Below are 15,074 nucleotides of genomic sequence, written 5' to 3'. Positions count from 1 at the left end.
GTCAGTCGGGATTGCCACAGAAAAATAGGAAGGAAACCCAGCTCAAACCATTTGCTTTTCCATCTGTGCAAGGCAGTTGTTTAAATCAGCGCTGGCAGAGAGTTTGGAGCTGACACCAGAATAAGTTTGGAGAAGTGAAGAGCTGTAGAGAGATGTGGATCTTCCTTTAGCCAGAGCAGAAATCACTGGAAAACACCAGAGGAGTGAAGAGCTCACAAACCACGATGCAAAAAGTCAGCTTGAGCCTGTCACTGCTAACAGGATCCCAGGATGGCTTAGGGCTGTAGGTGTGGGAGAGAAGAGCAGAGCAGGCAGCAGCAATATCCTCTCCACCTCTTATTAATACAGCAGTGAGGCTTGATGGGGCTCCTAAATTATAATGTCTTTCTTGTCATTAACTTGATTTCTTTCTGGTGACAGCAGCAGCAAATTGGTCCCAGCTGTTCTGAGCTAGGGAATGAGAAATTAAAAGGAACTAAACGAGCCAAGTGCTGGAGTGGTTGGTGTGCAGGGGAGGGGAGCGGGTGCTTTGGGCCAGAGAGGGGGGATGGGATGGGATGGGATGGGATGGGATGGGATGGGATGGGATGGGATGGGATGGGATGGGATGGGATGGGATGGGATGGGATGGGATGGGATGGGATGGGATGGGATGGGATGGGATGGGATGGGATGGGATGCAGTGATGGAGATAGTGGGAAATGCCAGGAAGGAGAAATGGGTTCAGGGCTCACGCTTCTCCCTGCAAGCAGGACACAGAAAAGGTGCTGCCACAGTGAGGTCTGTCTGGGGTGGGGACAGCCCTGTGTGTGCTGAGGCTGCTGCCATGCAAGGGGACACACAGAAGCCCCTCAGGGATTCCCCCCTCTGAGTAACATTCCCTGCCTGGGGATGAAGTGGGGCAGTGCTGCTGAGCTTCTCTGCAAGCCAGTACAAGCAAGTGTCAGGCAGCAAGGAGTTTTTATCAGCTGTCCTGGAATAGGTCAGGCATAGGAACTGAGGAAAAACAGATTTATGTCTGTGTCTCCATTTTCTGCTGCCTGTTGGCAGCTCTTGTCCCTGAGGCACTGCCTGCCCTGCCAGGGCATGGAGAGGGTCTTGGAGAACCCATCCATCAGTCTCTGCCAGATACCTGCTGGGAACCTGTGTCCTCCCATCCTGGCAGCCCCAGGCTGACTCCTGTGTGAAATACAGCTTTTGACCTGGCTTGTAGCCCCAGGGCCAGCTGGAACCATCCTGTGCCTGATGTGAGCTCAGGGGGAGGGGAGGGGATGTCTCATGCTCAGTCTCAGCATCGTTAATTTGAGATGGTTATTAATGTGACACAGTCACTCTGCCCGACCAGGAAAGATAAGAAAGATGAGTTTGGCCTCCAAATCCTCTCAGACAGTTTTCTCCAGTGTGCCACATTAAATAGTCCTGAAGTGAGAAGAAGAACTCACCCTGGCTGCCATGATAAGCACAAGGAGTGATAAACCCACGTAATTAAAGTCTGCCACTGTAATAACGATGCAGCAGAGACAGCTGGAGTTGAGCCCTGAGCCTGGTCCATACCTTGGGTTTTACTTGTTTTCATTCAAACTTTTTTTGGGGAGATTTGGCCCAAGCACTGCCGGGTGCCAGGAGGGAGGGGAAAATGCCAGCTGGGCATGGTGGGGTGGAGGAGCAAGGGCTGCTGTTCCCTTCCTGACTGTAACACAGAGAAGCCCTTAGCAGAAGCAAATACCCTCAAAACCATATTTGAAGAGGAGCTGACCTTATAGAAAAGCACATGGTTCATAAGGAGGCATTTCCCCTTGAGGTACTACACCACTGCCCTTAGGAGCCTGGTCAGGGACAATAGGCACTGGTCAGGGACCAGAGTCACTGGTCCTAAATATATAGAACACTAGATAAAATATAGTTTTTTCCAGTCTGGTCTTCCCAGCCTTCTTTTTCATGCTGGAATTTTCTCCACCCCAATGAGACCCAGAGGGCTGGTGCCCCCTCACCCACCACATCCCACCCTGGTGTATGCTGGGGACCCTAAGCACAGCTTGTGGGGCTGTAGGAGAGCCCTTTGCAGACTGTTGTCCTCCAGGTCAGTCTCAGGGCCCTGAGCCCAGTCCCTCCAGTCCCTGCCAGCAATCACATCCAGTTGTTAGCAGTCCCCTCTTGCCTCAGAGCTCAGCCATCCAGCCGGCTTTAATCCACTTACTGCGCTGCTAATTATCTTTCCTCACTTTCATTTCTTTACCAAAGTGTCCCCATGAACAAAATTAAGCCTCACACAGGCTTCTCTGACATAAATTCTGTCATCTTTAGTAACCACACATTTGCTGCAGGAGAAGGTATGGGCTAACCAGCCTGTCTCTTCTAATCAGTGGGATTTTAACCCTGCTGGTGAGGTTTTAACCCTGCCCTGCTGATGCCTGTGAAGGTGCCCAGTGGCTTTAATGGGTTGTCCCTGCTAGACTGTGGGGAAGGGCACTGTGCATTGCAGCTCTGTCCTTCCCCTCACCCTGCCAGCAGGACAGTGGGATTTCAGACACAGAATACAGTCCTTCACCTCTTAGAGATGCCCATTGTCCCTCTAGCTCCAGTGTTTTCCCTCCCTGTGTGCCCTAAGGTGGGTACAAGGATCCCATCACCTCTCTGCACATGGCCTCATCCCTGCAGGCTGTTAGGGTTGCTGTGACACAGAGGAGACTGTCCCTAGTGCAGGGGACAGTGACAGAGCACCACTGCTGAGTCAGCCTGAGCATCCAGAGCTGCACCTCAGCTGCTCCATCCAGGCCTTGGCTGGGCTGTGCTCCCCACGCTGCCTCTCCCCTGCCTCCCTGCAGGGCTGGAAGCTGATCTCTCTGACAATCCTGGCTCGTGGGGCAGCCACTGAGAAACCAGGCAGAAAGATGGGCTGTCTCTGGGATGGGCCTAAAAACTGAGCCCAGAGGTGTCCCTGAGGAGCAGAATCAAATTCTACATATATACACCTGGGGCTGGACTAGAAAACATTCAAAGGTCCCTCCCAACCTGAACTATTCCATGATTCTGTGATTTCTTGCTGTCTGTTTGCCTCCCTGCCTATCTTGTGCTGCCCATCATCATCTGTACGCACTTGTAGGATTTTCACCACCACCACTAGCCTGGAATAAAGGGAATAAATGAAATACAGTTCAAAAAGCAGCCTAAGCTCAAATCTAGCACAGTTTCCTGACATCTACATTTTCCTGTTTCCCTCCTCCCCCAGCAAAGGCTGGGGTCTTGGTGGGAAAGGCTGCATCCATGGCTGGGCAGCCCAAACCTGCCCCCCTGCCCAGCCCCAAACAGGGACTGCTCATTCCCAGGCTCACAAGGGCTTTGCCAAATTCACACTGTACCAGTTTTCCCCATCCCATGGCTGTGTGAAGGAAGGGAAAAACAACCCTTCCCCTGGAACAATTTTCCCTTGAAAACGGGTGGCAAAAAATCTGCTGGCACACTCTGGAGCCATTTATCATGGCTGCAAATATACAAGGCAATTGCTGTAAAACTTGAGTTTGGCTCACTAAAGGAAAAAAATCCCACCCCATGCTTGTTGCAAACAATCACAGCACAAAAAAAAAGCCTTACAAGGCAGGGGCAGCCTCATAGATGGATTGCTTTTTAATCCCCAAAGCTATGGTGATAAATCTTTTCACTGGGAGCTCTGCAGATATTGTGTCACTCAGGGCAGCGTGGGGGGGAGCAGCTCCAGAAGCCGAGCAGGCACAGAGGGGCTGGAGGCTCTCCTGCAGCCAGGAGCAGGTGATTAGGCAGGAGCTGGCAGTTGGACAGAAGCTGCTGTAAGCCTGGGAGGACAGATGGACAAGTTTTGGGGAGCAGCTCTTCAGAAGCAAAGTGTTTGGAGAGGAGATGGTGGCATGGAGCCCAACCTGACCACGTGCTCTGAATTGCAGGGACAGAGATGCTTCTCCCAGCTCCGAGCAAAGACACAGAGCAATGGCATCCACACATTCCCTGCTTATCCTGGCCCCTTAATTTACCTTTACTCTGTCCCATCTGGGGCTCCCTTGGGCTCTGAAATATTTATTTGACTCCCAGGCAGTGTTTTAGAATGCTCCTTCTGCCTAAGGATCCTGAAGCACCAATCATTCCCCCTGGCCAGCTACATCAGTGGGAGCAGTGGGAACAACTTGCCCATCCTTGCCTTCTGCATTTCCCCATCCCACAGGGCCCTTTGCTTCTATACCACCTCCATGGGAGGAAAAATCCCTCTAATTTATGCTGGGAAGGTGGTAGGGGCCAGGCTGATCCTGAGGGCTCAGGGCAGTGGGAATATCGTTCTTGGAGCAAACAGCTCTGTAATTTTCCCTTCCTGGAGACTGCAATGAGCCTGAGGCAGGAAGAAGTCATCAACCACTGCCTTCCCAGTGTGGAGAGGTGTAAAATGCTCTTCACGAAGCCATTTTCCCTGAGGAGATCAGTTCCTTTTTTATTAGGTTTCATGCAGATTTTACTATTAATTATAGGATTAAAGGACTTGCCCAGCAGCCTTTGATTCTAGCATCTCTTGGGAGCCCTGCTGGCACGTGGTACCCAGGAAGTCTCTACATCACCAAAACCCAGCCAGGGGAGCAAAGGTTGCCCATACATCTCCAGCCAGGAACTGCCACCAGCTGTGCTGCAGCTGCATCTCTGACAAGCTTTTGGAATGCTTTGCAGGGTGATCCTGGCCTAGCTGTGCATGTGGAGTGAGTGGTGGGGCAGCCCCAGCATCACCACCCAGGGCCTGACCTGCATATTCCCCTCGTGCATCTCAGAGACGAGAATTTGGGATCACCAAGGAGGATGGGGTGTCCCTGGTCAGGAAAATCTGGGCAGCTGGGAATTCAAGGTTGGATAAAGGCAAAGCCAGTGCCTCACCTTTCTGGCTGCTCTGGACCCCATCCCAGCCGTACTGTAACTGAGGATCCTGTAAAAAAGCCCTGGGAACACACACTCTGACACTGACCAAGGTGTTTGAGCTGCAGCAGCCACAGCTGTGTCCCTGCAGAGCCTGCCTGTTCAGGAGCAGCAGCACGAGGAACCCCAAAGCTCCACACAGGCGTCACCACATTATACAATAGTATTGACTGCCTATTAAAAAGCCATTCCCTGGAGATTTGTGGCTGAGGAAGCAGCTGGGTGAAGTGAGATGGGGCAATAATGGCCATCAAGGAGGCATCAGTCACATCCACCCACGCAACAGCAACAAGGAGCCCCACATGGCTGCCAGAGTGCTGTCCCCTGCCAGGACCATCACCGACAGGAGAGAGAGAGAGGGTGAAACAGTGTGTCCTCAGCCACACTGACATCCTCCAGACAGAGGCTGCAAGGGTCAGCAAGACCCTAAAATGCAAAGTTACTGCAGCCCAATGCCCACCCTCACCCAGCAGCACCCACCAGGACCCCTCAAGGGCAAGGAAGGGCTTTGCCCATGTTAGATCTGGCTGTGGGATGGGGAGCAGGGGAAGCCAGCTGCACTGCCTCTGGGATTGCGTAGATGGGGGCAGGAAGGAGTGTGCAAGCCCCAAACTCTGCCTCTTCTTGGTCACTGGCCTGGCTGTGGTCATGCAATGTGCTTAGGAGGGACTGGAAGCAGAGCAGCAGCTGCCAGTGCCCTGCCTGAGGCTTGCTCATCCAGTATTTCTGCTCAAGCAAGCCCCAGGCCAGCCCACGCTGACCAGAGGCATGGCCATGTGATGCTGAGCCAGGGGAGCTCCAGAGCTGGCTGTGAGGGAGTTGGGGTTGAGTAAGTTGTGAAAAACAAGAGCTCAAACTGCTTGGGCAGTCCCTCAGCTCCCATTTCAGATCCTCAATATTTCATCCTGCAGGACCTGGTGTACACAGGGAAGGCAGCAGCATTGATCTCAGACGGGAAATCAATGGGTCCTTCCAGCCTGGGAGAGCATGACCAGCCAGCCCACGCTCCCCGGCATTTCCGTGACATTTCCAAGCCGTGTGTCTGGGGAAGGACTGATGGCCACAGCTCCAGAGGCAGCTGTCCCTCTGCAAGGGCCCCAGCCCAGCCTGAGAGACCAGGAAAGGTGCAGGCATCCCACTTGTGCCCTGCCTGCCGTGCCCTCAGTGTCCCTGCACCTGCAGACCCACCACAGCAGCAGAGCCCCTGGGAGATCTGGTGAAACACCCCTGGTGTCCCTCCCGTGGCACATGGCCCATCTGTCACCCTCCCCTGGAGCGTGGCCTGGGTTCAGTCCCATGCTGGAAGCAGAGCTGTGTGCTAGGAGACACAAGCAGGGCACAAATCAGGCCAGTGGTTTTTTTTAATTCTCAATGAGGCTCAGCCCATGCAAGGCAGGGATGGGGGGGATGCTCCCCACATTCCCCACCAGTTCAAGTGACCATGGTAGGCAGAGGGAGAAGAGATTGGCACCTACCACATGCTGGTCAGAGAGGGGAGAGGGGAGCATATTCACTTAACACAGACACTCATGGAGCTCTGCCTTGGCACTACAGACAGCCTGGAGATCCCTTTGTCCCGTATTTTCCCCCCACAAACTCCAGCTCTGGAGGGAGCAGCTGTGCTCCTTCCCTTGCCCTCAAAGGGCTGGTAATACAGGGCATGAGAAAGGCTGGGAGCACGGAGCTGTACCAGCACCCTGCAGCCAGGCACTGAAGAGATGTGCCAGAAAATCAGGGTCACATTGGTGCCAGGCAGCGCTGAAGAGCTCTCAAGGGAGAAGGCAACAGCAGACTGTTTTTTCCCCATGGGATATTTCTACAATCCCATACCAAGCTCTCACACCCCTCTGGTCTCAGCCGAGGTGCAAGCACCTCTGGGGGCATCCATCCATCCCTGTGTCCCAAAACAGCCTGGGATGCCTAAGCCCCCAGCTCCAGTACCTGCAGGTTCATCCCACCGGGCCAGGAGGGATGGAATATTTTTGGGGATCGCTGACATATCCCTGACAGAAGTCAGCTGTCCCCACAACACAAGGGATGCCCTGGCCTTGGCCAGGCCTGGTGCTGAGGGCAGTGGGGTGCATTGCAATGCATCCAGGGCACACTATGTGCTACAGCCAGGCTTTCCCTCCCAGTGGGACAGCACAGAGAGGCAGGGATCCCTCCATCCCTCCCGCCCCGCTCCCCACCACAGGATGAGTGCCACGGTCAGATGGTGCTGGCGGTGAGGAAAGCTGCTCCCGCTCTTCAGCAGAGGGACATTGCCTGGCCCCTGTGCACGTCCCCCAGCTCGCAGTCCAGGGCAGCGAGGGGCAGGGCGCAGGAGGCGGGCGCGGGCTCGCACTCGGTGCTGCGGGAGGCGGTGCGGGTGACGCTGCGCGACGAGCGGCGAGCCCAGGGCGAGCGGCGCCGCGGCCGGCACAGCGCCTCCCGGAACGCCTCCCGGAACCGCGTGGACAGCAGGTTGTACAGGATGGGGTTGGCGGCCGAGCTCAGGTAGAAGAAGACGCCGGAGATGATGTGGACGTACTGGAACATGTGGAGCATGCTGCTGGTCCAGGTGGAGACAAAGCTCCAGACGAGGCGGTCGGTGTGGAAGGGAGCCCAGCAGATCCCAAACACCACCACCAGCACGACTGCAGAGAGACGAGGAGCCGGTGTTAATGGGGGGATGGAGAGTACCAACCCCACAGAGATCTCCAGTCCCTGGCCAAGCACTGCCCCATTTCAGCTTTGGCCATAGCAAAGAAGCACAAGAGAGAGGAAGAAAAAGAGGGGATAGGTCCCCTCAGTGCCTTCTGGAGTTATCGTGGAAGGGCTGGAGGTCTGGACAGGATCTCCTCCCTCCACCTCCTGCCAGTGCTGCTTCAGACCCTTCTGTGCTGCACTTCTTCACTCCTCCTTGGCAGGCAGCTGGCCCTGTCACAGCCATGCAGCACAGCCTCCCAAAACCTGCCACCTTCACCAGCAAAGTCCAAGGAGCACGAGCTATTTGAGACCTTTCCTTGTGCTCTGGTTTTGATTTGTTTTCGGGTCTTTTTGTTTTATAACCCAGCTCTGCTGATGGAAAGGAAAGGGTGTAGGTATGTATATATACAGGTAGTCCTGGGGTCCTCTGCCATACCCATGCCACAATGCATCTCTGTGTCATGCAGGGACAGGTCACTCTTTGTCCCCAGCCCAGCCCAAGTGCCTTGGAAAGCAGAGTTACCACTTGTCTGGGAGGTGGTGGAGAAGCAGCCCTCGCCCTGCTGTTGGACTGGGCTGGGCAGTCTGCCATGGCTGTGCCATCACGGGACTGGGAGCGTGGGGAGGTCAGCGTGCTGGGGAGAGGCAGCTACCCAGGGGCAGCCAGCTCCAATCCAGGGAAGGGGGTCAGAGACTCTGGGAGCTGTGCTGGGGAGGGGAGCAAGTGTGAAGAGCAGTGGGAAAGAGGATGTTTCAATCCAGCCTTGGGTCATTGCCCTGTTAGAGTGACAGAGGCTGTGGGGCTGGGCAGAAGTGCTGCCCTCTTGGGAAATCCCACCACTGCCACCAGCATTTGAGGTCTGGGTGAAAGGATGGGGAGCAGGTCCCCCCATCCCAACCCAACTCCTTTCTCTTTTTCACCCTGCACTTCCCTTGAGGAGAGGGTATGGTATGGCTTGGAGGGAGCTGGCACAAGCAATCCTTACTGCTGGACTAGAATCACCAAATCTGCCTTTGCCCCAACACCCCACAAAACAGACCCACAGCCTTCCTCTGGGATGACCCAGCCTCGGTTCTCTGGACTGTCCATGACTCAGTTTACCCCCATCACCCTCCCAACACAGCCTTGGGAGATCCACCCTGGCTCTGCCATCCCCAGCACCTACTCACACAGCATCTTTGTGACCTGCCTCCTCTTGACTTTCTTCTGCCCCTGGGTGTTGTGGCAGTTGCGGCTGCTGCCGGTCTTGGCTCCCAAGGCTTCCAGCATCTTTTCTTTCTTGAGCTGCAGGCCAATAAGAAGGTAGAGGATACTGATGGTCCCCATGGGCAGGAAGAAGAAGATGATGGTGGTGACCTGGATGATGAGATTGTAGGTCAAGCGTGGTTTCACCAGGGTGCAGATCTCTGAATTGGGCACCCGCCCCCGTCCCGGCACATAGAGAGGCTGCAGCCCGTGGAGGCTGGTGTTGGGGATGGAGCAGATGACCGACAAGACCCAGATGGTGACAATGACCCTCTTGGCGTGGTTCCTGGTCACCACGTACTTGGCTTTGAGCGGGTGAACCACGGCGATGTAGCGCTCCACGCTCAGGGCTGTGACGTTGAGGATGGAGGCGAAGCAGACGGCCTCAAAGAGCAGCGTTTTGAAATAGCAGCCACTGGCCCCCAGCAGGAAGGGGTAGTTGCTCCACATGTCGTACAGCTCCAGTGGCATCCCCAGCAGCAGCACCAGCAGGTCGGACACGGCCAGGCTGAACAGGTAGTAGTTGGTGGGAGTCCTCATGAACCGGTGCCGCAGGATGACGATGCAGGTGAGGGTGTTGCCCACAGCCCCCACCAAGAAGATCAGCAGGTAAATGACACAGACTGGGACAAAGAAGTTGGACCGTCGAGGTCCCAGGTACTTATCCCGCAGCTGCTCCTCTGTCAGGTTGGCATCCTTGGGGTCAAACAAGGTCTCTGGGTGAGTCCTGTTGCTGAGATCGGGGCTGATGGGCTCCACAGGGAAGTCTTGCTGAGGCAGAGGGAACTCGGAACTGGAGCAGTTGACATAGGGATTCATGGCTGTGGAGAGATGGAGAGGTTTGCGAGATGCTTTCCCAACTTATCTGCTCCCCCTGCTCCTGCTGTCGTCAGGGTGCTGGGATTCTGCTGATCACTAGGGCTCTGCACTCTCGCACCCATCCTGCCCAGACACAGCCTTTCCTTTGGGAAATCACTCCCTCAGGTTTCCCAAGTGCTTCCTGCCCCATTTCCCATCCATAAACAACCCTGGCAGCTCCCCAGTCCACCTCAGCCCCTTTGCCCCGTCAGGGGAATGTCAGCAGGGCTGTCCCCTTTTCCTGCTCTGCTTACATAGCCAGATACAGCCCCAAAACTCTCTCCCGGCCGCAATTCTACCCAATATGTAGAAGGGCTGGCAGGGCAACCAATAAAACAGCCAGAGGGAAAATTGATTTTCCAACATGATAAGGACTTACGTCTTGTTGGGGAACTCCAGATGAATGCTGAGGTCCCACCACCCCTGCGCCGGACAGGGTCAGGGCTGGGAGGGAGCGTGGGAGGGGATGGAGACTTCACTGCCTTAAGAGGCAGGCAAATGAAATCCCGCCGCTGCTTCCCCCTCGGAGCTGAGCTCGGAGAAGCCGCCTGCCCTTATCCACCTTCTCCGTCTCGTCCGCTGTCAGCTGAGAGGCTGGGGGCTGTGCCAGGGGGCTTCCCTTCCCACCGCTGGCCAAACAAATCGCGGTGCCGAGACCCTGCCCCTGCCAGGGGCTGGCTCCTTATCTGCAAAGCAGCGCTGCCAAAAAGCTGCCGTTCAGAAAGAGGAAATAACGTTAAGGTAATAAACTCCATTGACTCTGAGAGTCCCAGGGGAGGGTGGTACAGGCGTCTCCTGCCCCTCCGGCAGCCTTCGCAACGCCGTCATTTGTCATTTGCGTGGTCTCGGCGGTGAGTAAAGCACCATTTACCATCGATCAGCCCCGCGGCCGCCCTGGCGCCGTCCGGCACGGGAGCCTGTGCAGCCCCCGCCGCCCCGGGCTCATCTCGGGGAAACACAGACGGACCCAGCGGCTTCCAGATGTGCAGTCCCTGGGTCACCCGAATCACTCCGTGCGGAGCAGGTGGCTCCAGCCGGCTCCTGTCACACTCGGGGGCACAGGAGGAAGTTCTGCGCTCGCAGCATCGCCCCGTGCTCGGCGTCCGGCTGAGCTCCGTGCCCGTGTCCGCTGTCTGTCCGCGCTGCTGTCCGCCTGTCCTCAGAGCCAGGAACGCACACTCCTTTCGCCGCGGCGCAGACCCGCGCACACACACGGAAGCTTACAGTGAACTAGTAATCAGATACCTTTGGATTCCAGGTTTTGGGAGCCAGAATCCCTGGGGTTTTGGGGCAGGAATTCCCACGGTTTGGGTCTTAAAACTCCAAGGATTTTGGGGCTGAAATTCCCAGAGTCTTGTAGCTGAAATTCCCAAGATTTTCCGGCTTAAATTCTGACAGTTCTAAGCTTGGAATCCCCAGGTTTTTGGGGGCAGAATTCCTGGGGTTTGAGTCATAACATTCGGAGGATTTTGGGACTGAAATTCCCAGGATTTTTGGGCTGGAATTCAAAGATTTTGGGGCTGGAATTCCCAGATTTTCAGGGCTGAAATTCCCGGGTTTTTGTTGCTGGAATTCCAAAGGTTCAGGGCACACATGTATGCACACACAAACCCACTCACGGCTCCCGAGCCCCACGGACTCGTGTCAAGGCTGCGTGTCCCCGCTCCGCCCGCGGCTCCTCTCTGCTCCTCGTGCTGGGCCGGACCGAGACCCGCCCGGGGCTGGAGATGCCCCCGGGCTGACGGAGATGCCACGGGCTGACGGAGATGCCCATGGGCTGACGGAGATGCCCACGGGCTGCGGCTGCGGCGTGGGGGCTCCGCGGCTCCGGGCTCAGCTGCGGGGCTGGCAGCGCGTCGTTCCATCGCGGGCACTGCCACCTCGGGGGACAGCACCCTGGGCACGGGGACACGCACTGCTCCCTTCATCCCCTCCGGGGGTGGCAGGGCACAGGCGGACGTGGTACTCCCGAGGATGACACTTTGAAGGGCTCTGGCATCCCGGGATTTTCCTCCTTCTGCCCGCCCCACCACCATCCCACCCTGCACAGAGGCTGAGCTGAAAGAGCCCAGTAGGGCTGAATTCCAGCAGGGATCTTGGAGAAGGGACCTGGAGAGACCTGCTGCCAGCCCCATGCAGGCTGAGCCCCTGCACAGCTCCCTGTACAGCCGAGCCTGGTGCTTGTGGCCAGGATGTGAGGATTTGGTGGCCTCCAGCACCGGGACACAGCCCCTGGAACCTGCATGGCCCAGTCCTCCTCCTGATGCCAGAGCACACAGCAGATGGAGCAGTACCACTCACTCCTCATTTATTTTGCTCAAAGAAATTCCAGAGCAGGCGAGGAATTACAGGACAAGATCAGCAAAGCCCTGGGCTGTCTTGGTCACCCTGACCTGGCCCTACCTCTGCTCCCTGCAGCAAAAAAGCGTCAAGCAGAAGGGAGCAGGCAGGGCAAACATGCCAAGGGCAGGAAGGGTTTATGGCTGCCCTGAGCCTTGACTTTCCTCAGGAAACATCTTTTCCCCCAGAGGAGAGGAACTGCTGAAGCCAAAGGCCTGGAGGGTAAATGAGTGTACACAATACATTACTCGAGGGAAGAAATCAACAAGCTGGAAACTGTCTGAAACTGAGAGGGAGAAGGAGAAGAATTGCTGCCTGCTCCTATGGAAGTGAAGAAATGAAACTTCATCCCCTCAGGGGATGGAGACACAGAAAAACAGGGTTATGGCATAGTGCTGGTGACAGCTGGGACAGGACACTGGGACAGCAGCTGGATGGTGCTGGCAAGGGCTCAGCAGGGCTGTTTCAGCAGATGCCAGGATGGGTGACAGTGCCAGGGAACTGGCACGTTGCAGGTCACACACCCTGGGTGGCAGAGCTACAAACAGCAAGTGATGAGGCAGGGATTTCTTTCCCTGCCTCCAGATTGTGCACAGGCTGTTTTCCCTGGGGGATGCCCGAGGCAGGGAACAGATCTGTGCCAGTGCAGAGGCACAAGGAGCCTCAGCATGAGCTCATTTCAAGGATTGTAACATGGAGAGAAGCATTCCAGAAAATCTCACTCCCTTCCATTCCTCATCTGTCTCCCTCTGTTTTCTGACTGCCCTGATGAGCCCAGTCACACACAGTCAGCTCCCAGCACAGTCCCAGCCTATTCCTCTTATCAGGTATTTTATTTTATGAACCCTGCCTGGCAGATAGCAGGGAGGATAGCCAGCTGCACACCAAAACCTGCTCCTTCTCATGGTCTGTGAGCCACAGCCCAGCCCTCTCCATGGCCAGAGCCCTCTGGAAGGGCTGGAAGAAGACAAGTAAGGGCACCATGAGGTTCCTTTGTAACCCCAATTCCAGTCTTCCTCCTGCTTCCTGCTGTACACCCATCCCTCCCAGAGGTGCAGCCAGGGCAGGGGCTGTCCCTGCTGGCAGCTGGCTCCCCCCACAAGTGGTTAAGCTGCCACACGGAAGAGCAAGGCTCAGCTCTGCAGCTGGAGGATTAAGAAGCCAAAAGAGAAAACAAATCTCAGTTTCAAGGCTTGAGAGGCACAGCCCTAATAATCTCCTGCATCTACTTCTGGCTCCTTTCAAGAGGGCATCACAGTAATTGCAGGGCAGCCTTGTGGAACTGTCTGTACTCTGTCCCTATTTCTTCCTGCATTTTGCAGATTTAATTAAGACCCTCTGGTTCTGAACACAAAAAGCCACCAAGCCACAGAGTGACATTCCATCCAAGAGGGAAACTGAGGCACAGATAGTCCCTTGTCCCCTCTCTGCTATCCTGCAACAGGCAAGAGCCCCTGGGCTGCATTCTGCTGCCACAGAAGGAAGCAGATTAGCAGCCCCTTCTCAGGATATTTCTGCAGCAAATATTTCAGAGCAAGGATAGCCAGCACTGACAGAACAGGGTCATGAAGCTTTTGGGCAAGAATTAACCTCTCCCCTCGAAGAGTAAGCAAATCTTTTTGCCATGGGGATGCAAAAGGGGCTTTTCTCTCTGCTGGGAGCTGCTTACTCAAAGTTACCCCTCTTTGGTCACCTGGAGATGACAAGCCTAGAGGATGTATTTCAGAGAGCATGAGGATGCCTTTTTTTAGATCTCAGGGCCAGGAAGAACCACACAGACCCACAGGTCACCAAACAGGCCCAGATCTGGAGAATTTTGCACAGATAGGTCAGTGGGGTGGCCTTTTCAAAGCAGCCCTGCTGTGTGTTACCCAGCAGAGCCCATCCACCCATGCTTGTCTATGTGGGACACTCTCCTGTAATAAATTCTTAGCCATCAATTTCCTGTGCATTTCTACTCACTAACTCTCCAGAGGCCTTTTTCACTGTGTAACAGCTGTATCCATTCCCAAAATTCTCACCTCAGCATTTTTACCTTCCCCTTCCCTCTCACACAGCTAAGCTGGTGACATCTTAACCTCTCACAACACTGGCAGTTGTTTCTAGATCTCCAAATCCCCTTTTCTGAGCTGGTGATAAACTGGCCAGCAGCTTTTCCAGAGTGCAGGGATCTGGTCAAGGAGCAGCACAGAGCCTTTGCTCCCCTGGGACAGCTAGCCATGTTCCAGGCTGGTGTCCTACTCACAGCCTGGAATTTCTCACTGCAACAACTTCTGCACCGAGAGCCCCACAGCTCATCTGGGGAATAGCTGGGGAGGGATGTTCCTCCTCTACCCTAAATGAGGCTGAAGGAAGGAAAAAATAATAAAAAAAACCAAAAAACATTTCAATATTCACGGGGATAAAAGCAATCAGCTTTCAGCTTTCTAAGGAACAGCAAAATTTGCCTCTGCTCCACAGCTTGTGTCCCCTGGGTCTGCTGAGGGGACAGGGCAGACAGGCACTCTGAGCAGGTATTCAGGCTCTATGGCAACCATAGTTTTGCTAATCAGGGCCAGCAAAGACTTGAAATGCATTTTCACCTGGCAGGAGCACTGGGCTTTTGCCATTAGGCTGAGTTACCCAGGGCTGCTGCCTTGGCTGTGCTCCCTGGGCAGTGATGGAATTGGATGAGGGCTGGCTGCAAGCCAAGCCATCCTGACAGGAATTGTGTTCCAACTCTGCCCTCCATCCAGCACGAGGCTGGGGACCATGTTTTTTTGCTGAGGTCAGAATGAATCACCCAAAAATCAAAAAAAGGATCAGATAGTTTCACCACAAGCTGTGGATGTGTCTGTTGGCCAGGGCTTTGCTAAGAGCACACTGTTTCCCTGCCTCCCTCTCACCCCTCTTTTGGCTCCTGTTTGATGCTGCTCCATGGCACCATGCAGGGCCATCAGAGGGGGCAGAGCCAACACTGGGATTGCAGTCAGTAATGGAGATGGCAGATGTAGTTGTAAGAAGAAGAGGGTGTCTTGTG

The 15,074-nt window shown here is 55.1% G+C and overlaps 1 protein-coding gene across 1 annotated transcript; it reads right to left on the bottom strand.

The window, feature by feature from the left end:
- Positions 1 to 7,130: 7,130 nt before the first annotated feature.
- Positions 7,131 to 10,690, bottom strand: NMUR1 (neuromedin U receptor 1). Its single transcript, XM_056498995.1, has 3 exons — positions 10,095 to 10,690; positions 8,782 to 9,678; positions 7,131 to 7,559 (listed from the first exon to the last, which is right to left on the bottom strand). Exons 2-3 carry the CDS (start codon positions 9,674 to 9,676, stop codon positions 7,171 to 7,173), a joined length of 1,284 nt encoding a protein of 427 aa, XP_056354970.1. The 5' UTR covers positions 9,677 to 9,678; positions 10,095 to 10,690; the 3' UTR covers positions 7,131 to 7,170.
- Positions 10,691 to 15,074: the final 4,384 nt, after the last annotated feature.

This window comes from Oenanthe melanoleuca, chromosome 9 (assembly GCF_029582105.1).
Source record: "Oenanthe melanoleuca isolate GR-GAL-2019-014 chromosome 9, OMel1.0, whole genome shotgun sequence".
Classification (NCBI taxonomy): Eukaryota; Metazoa; Chordata; class Aves; order Passeriformes; family Muscicapidae; genus Oenanthe; species Oenanthe melanoleuca.
Note: the sequence above shows the minus strand (reverse complement) of the source record. Positions and strands in the feature narration are given on the sequence as shown.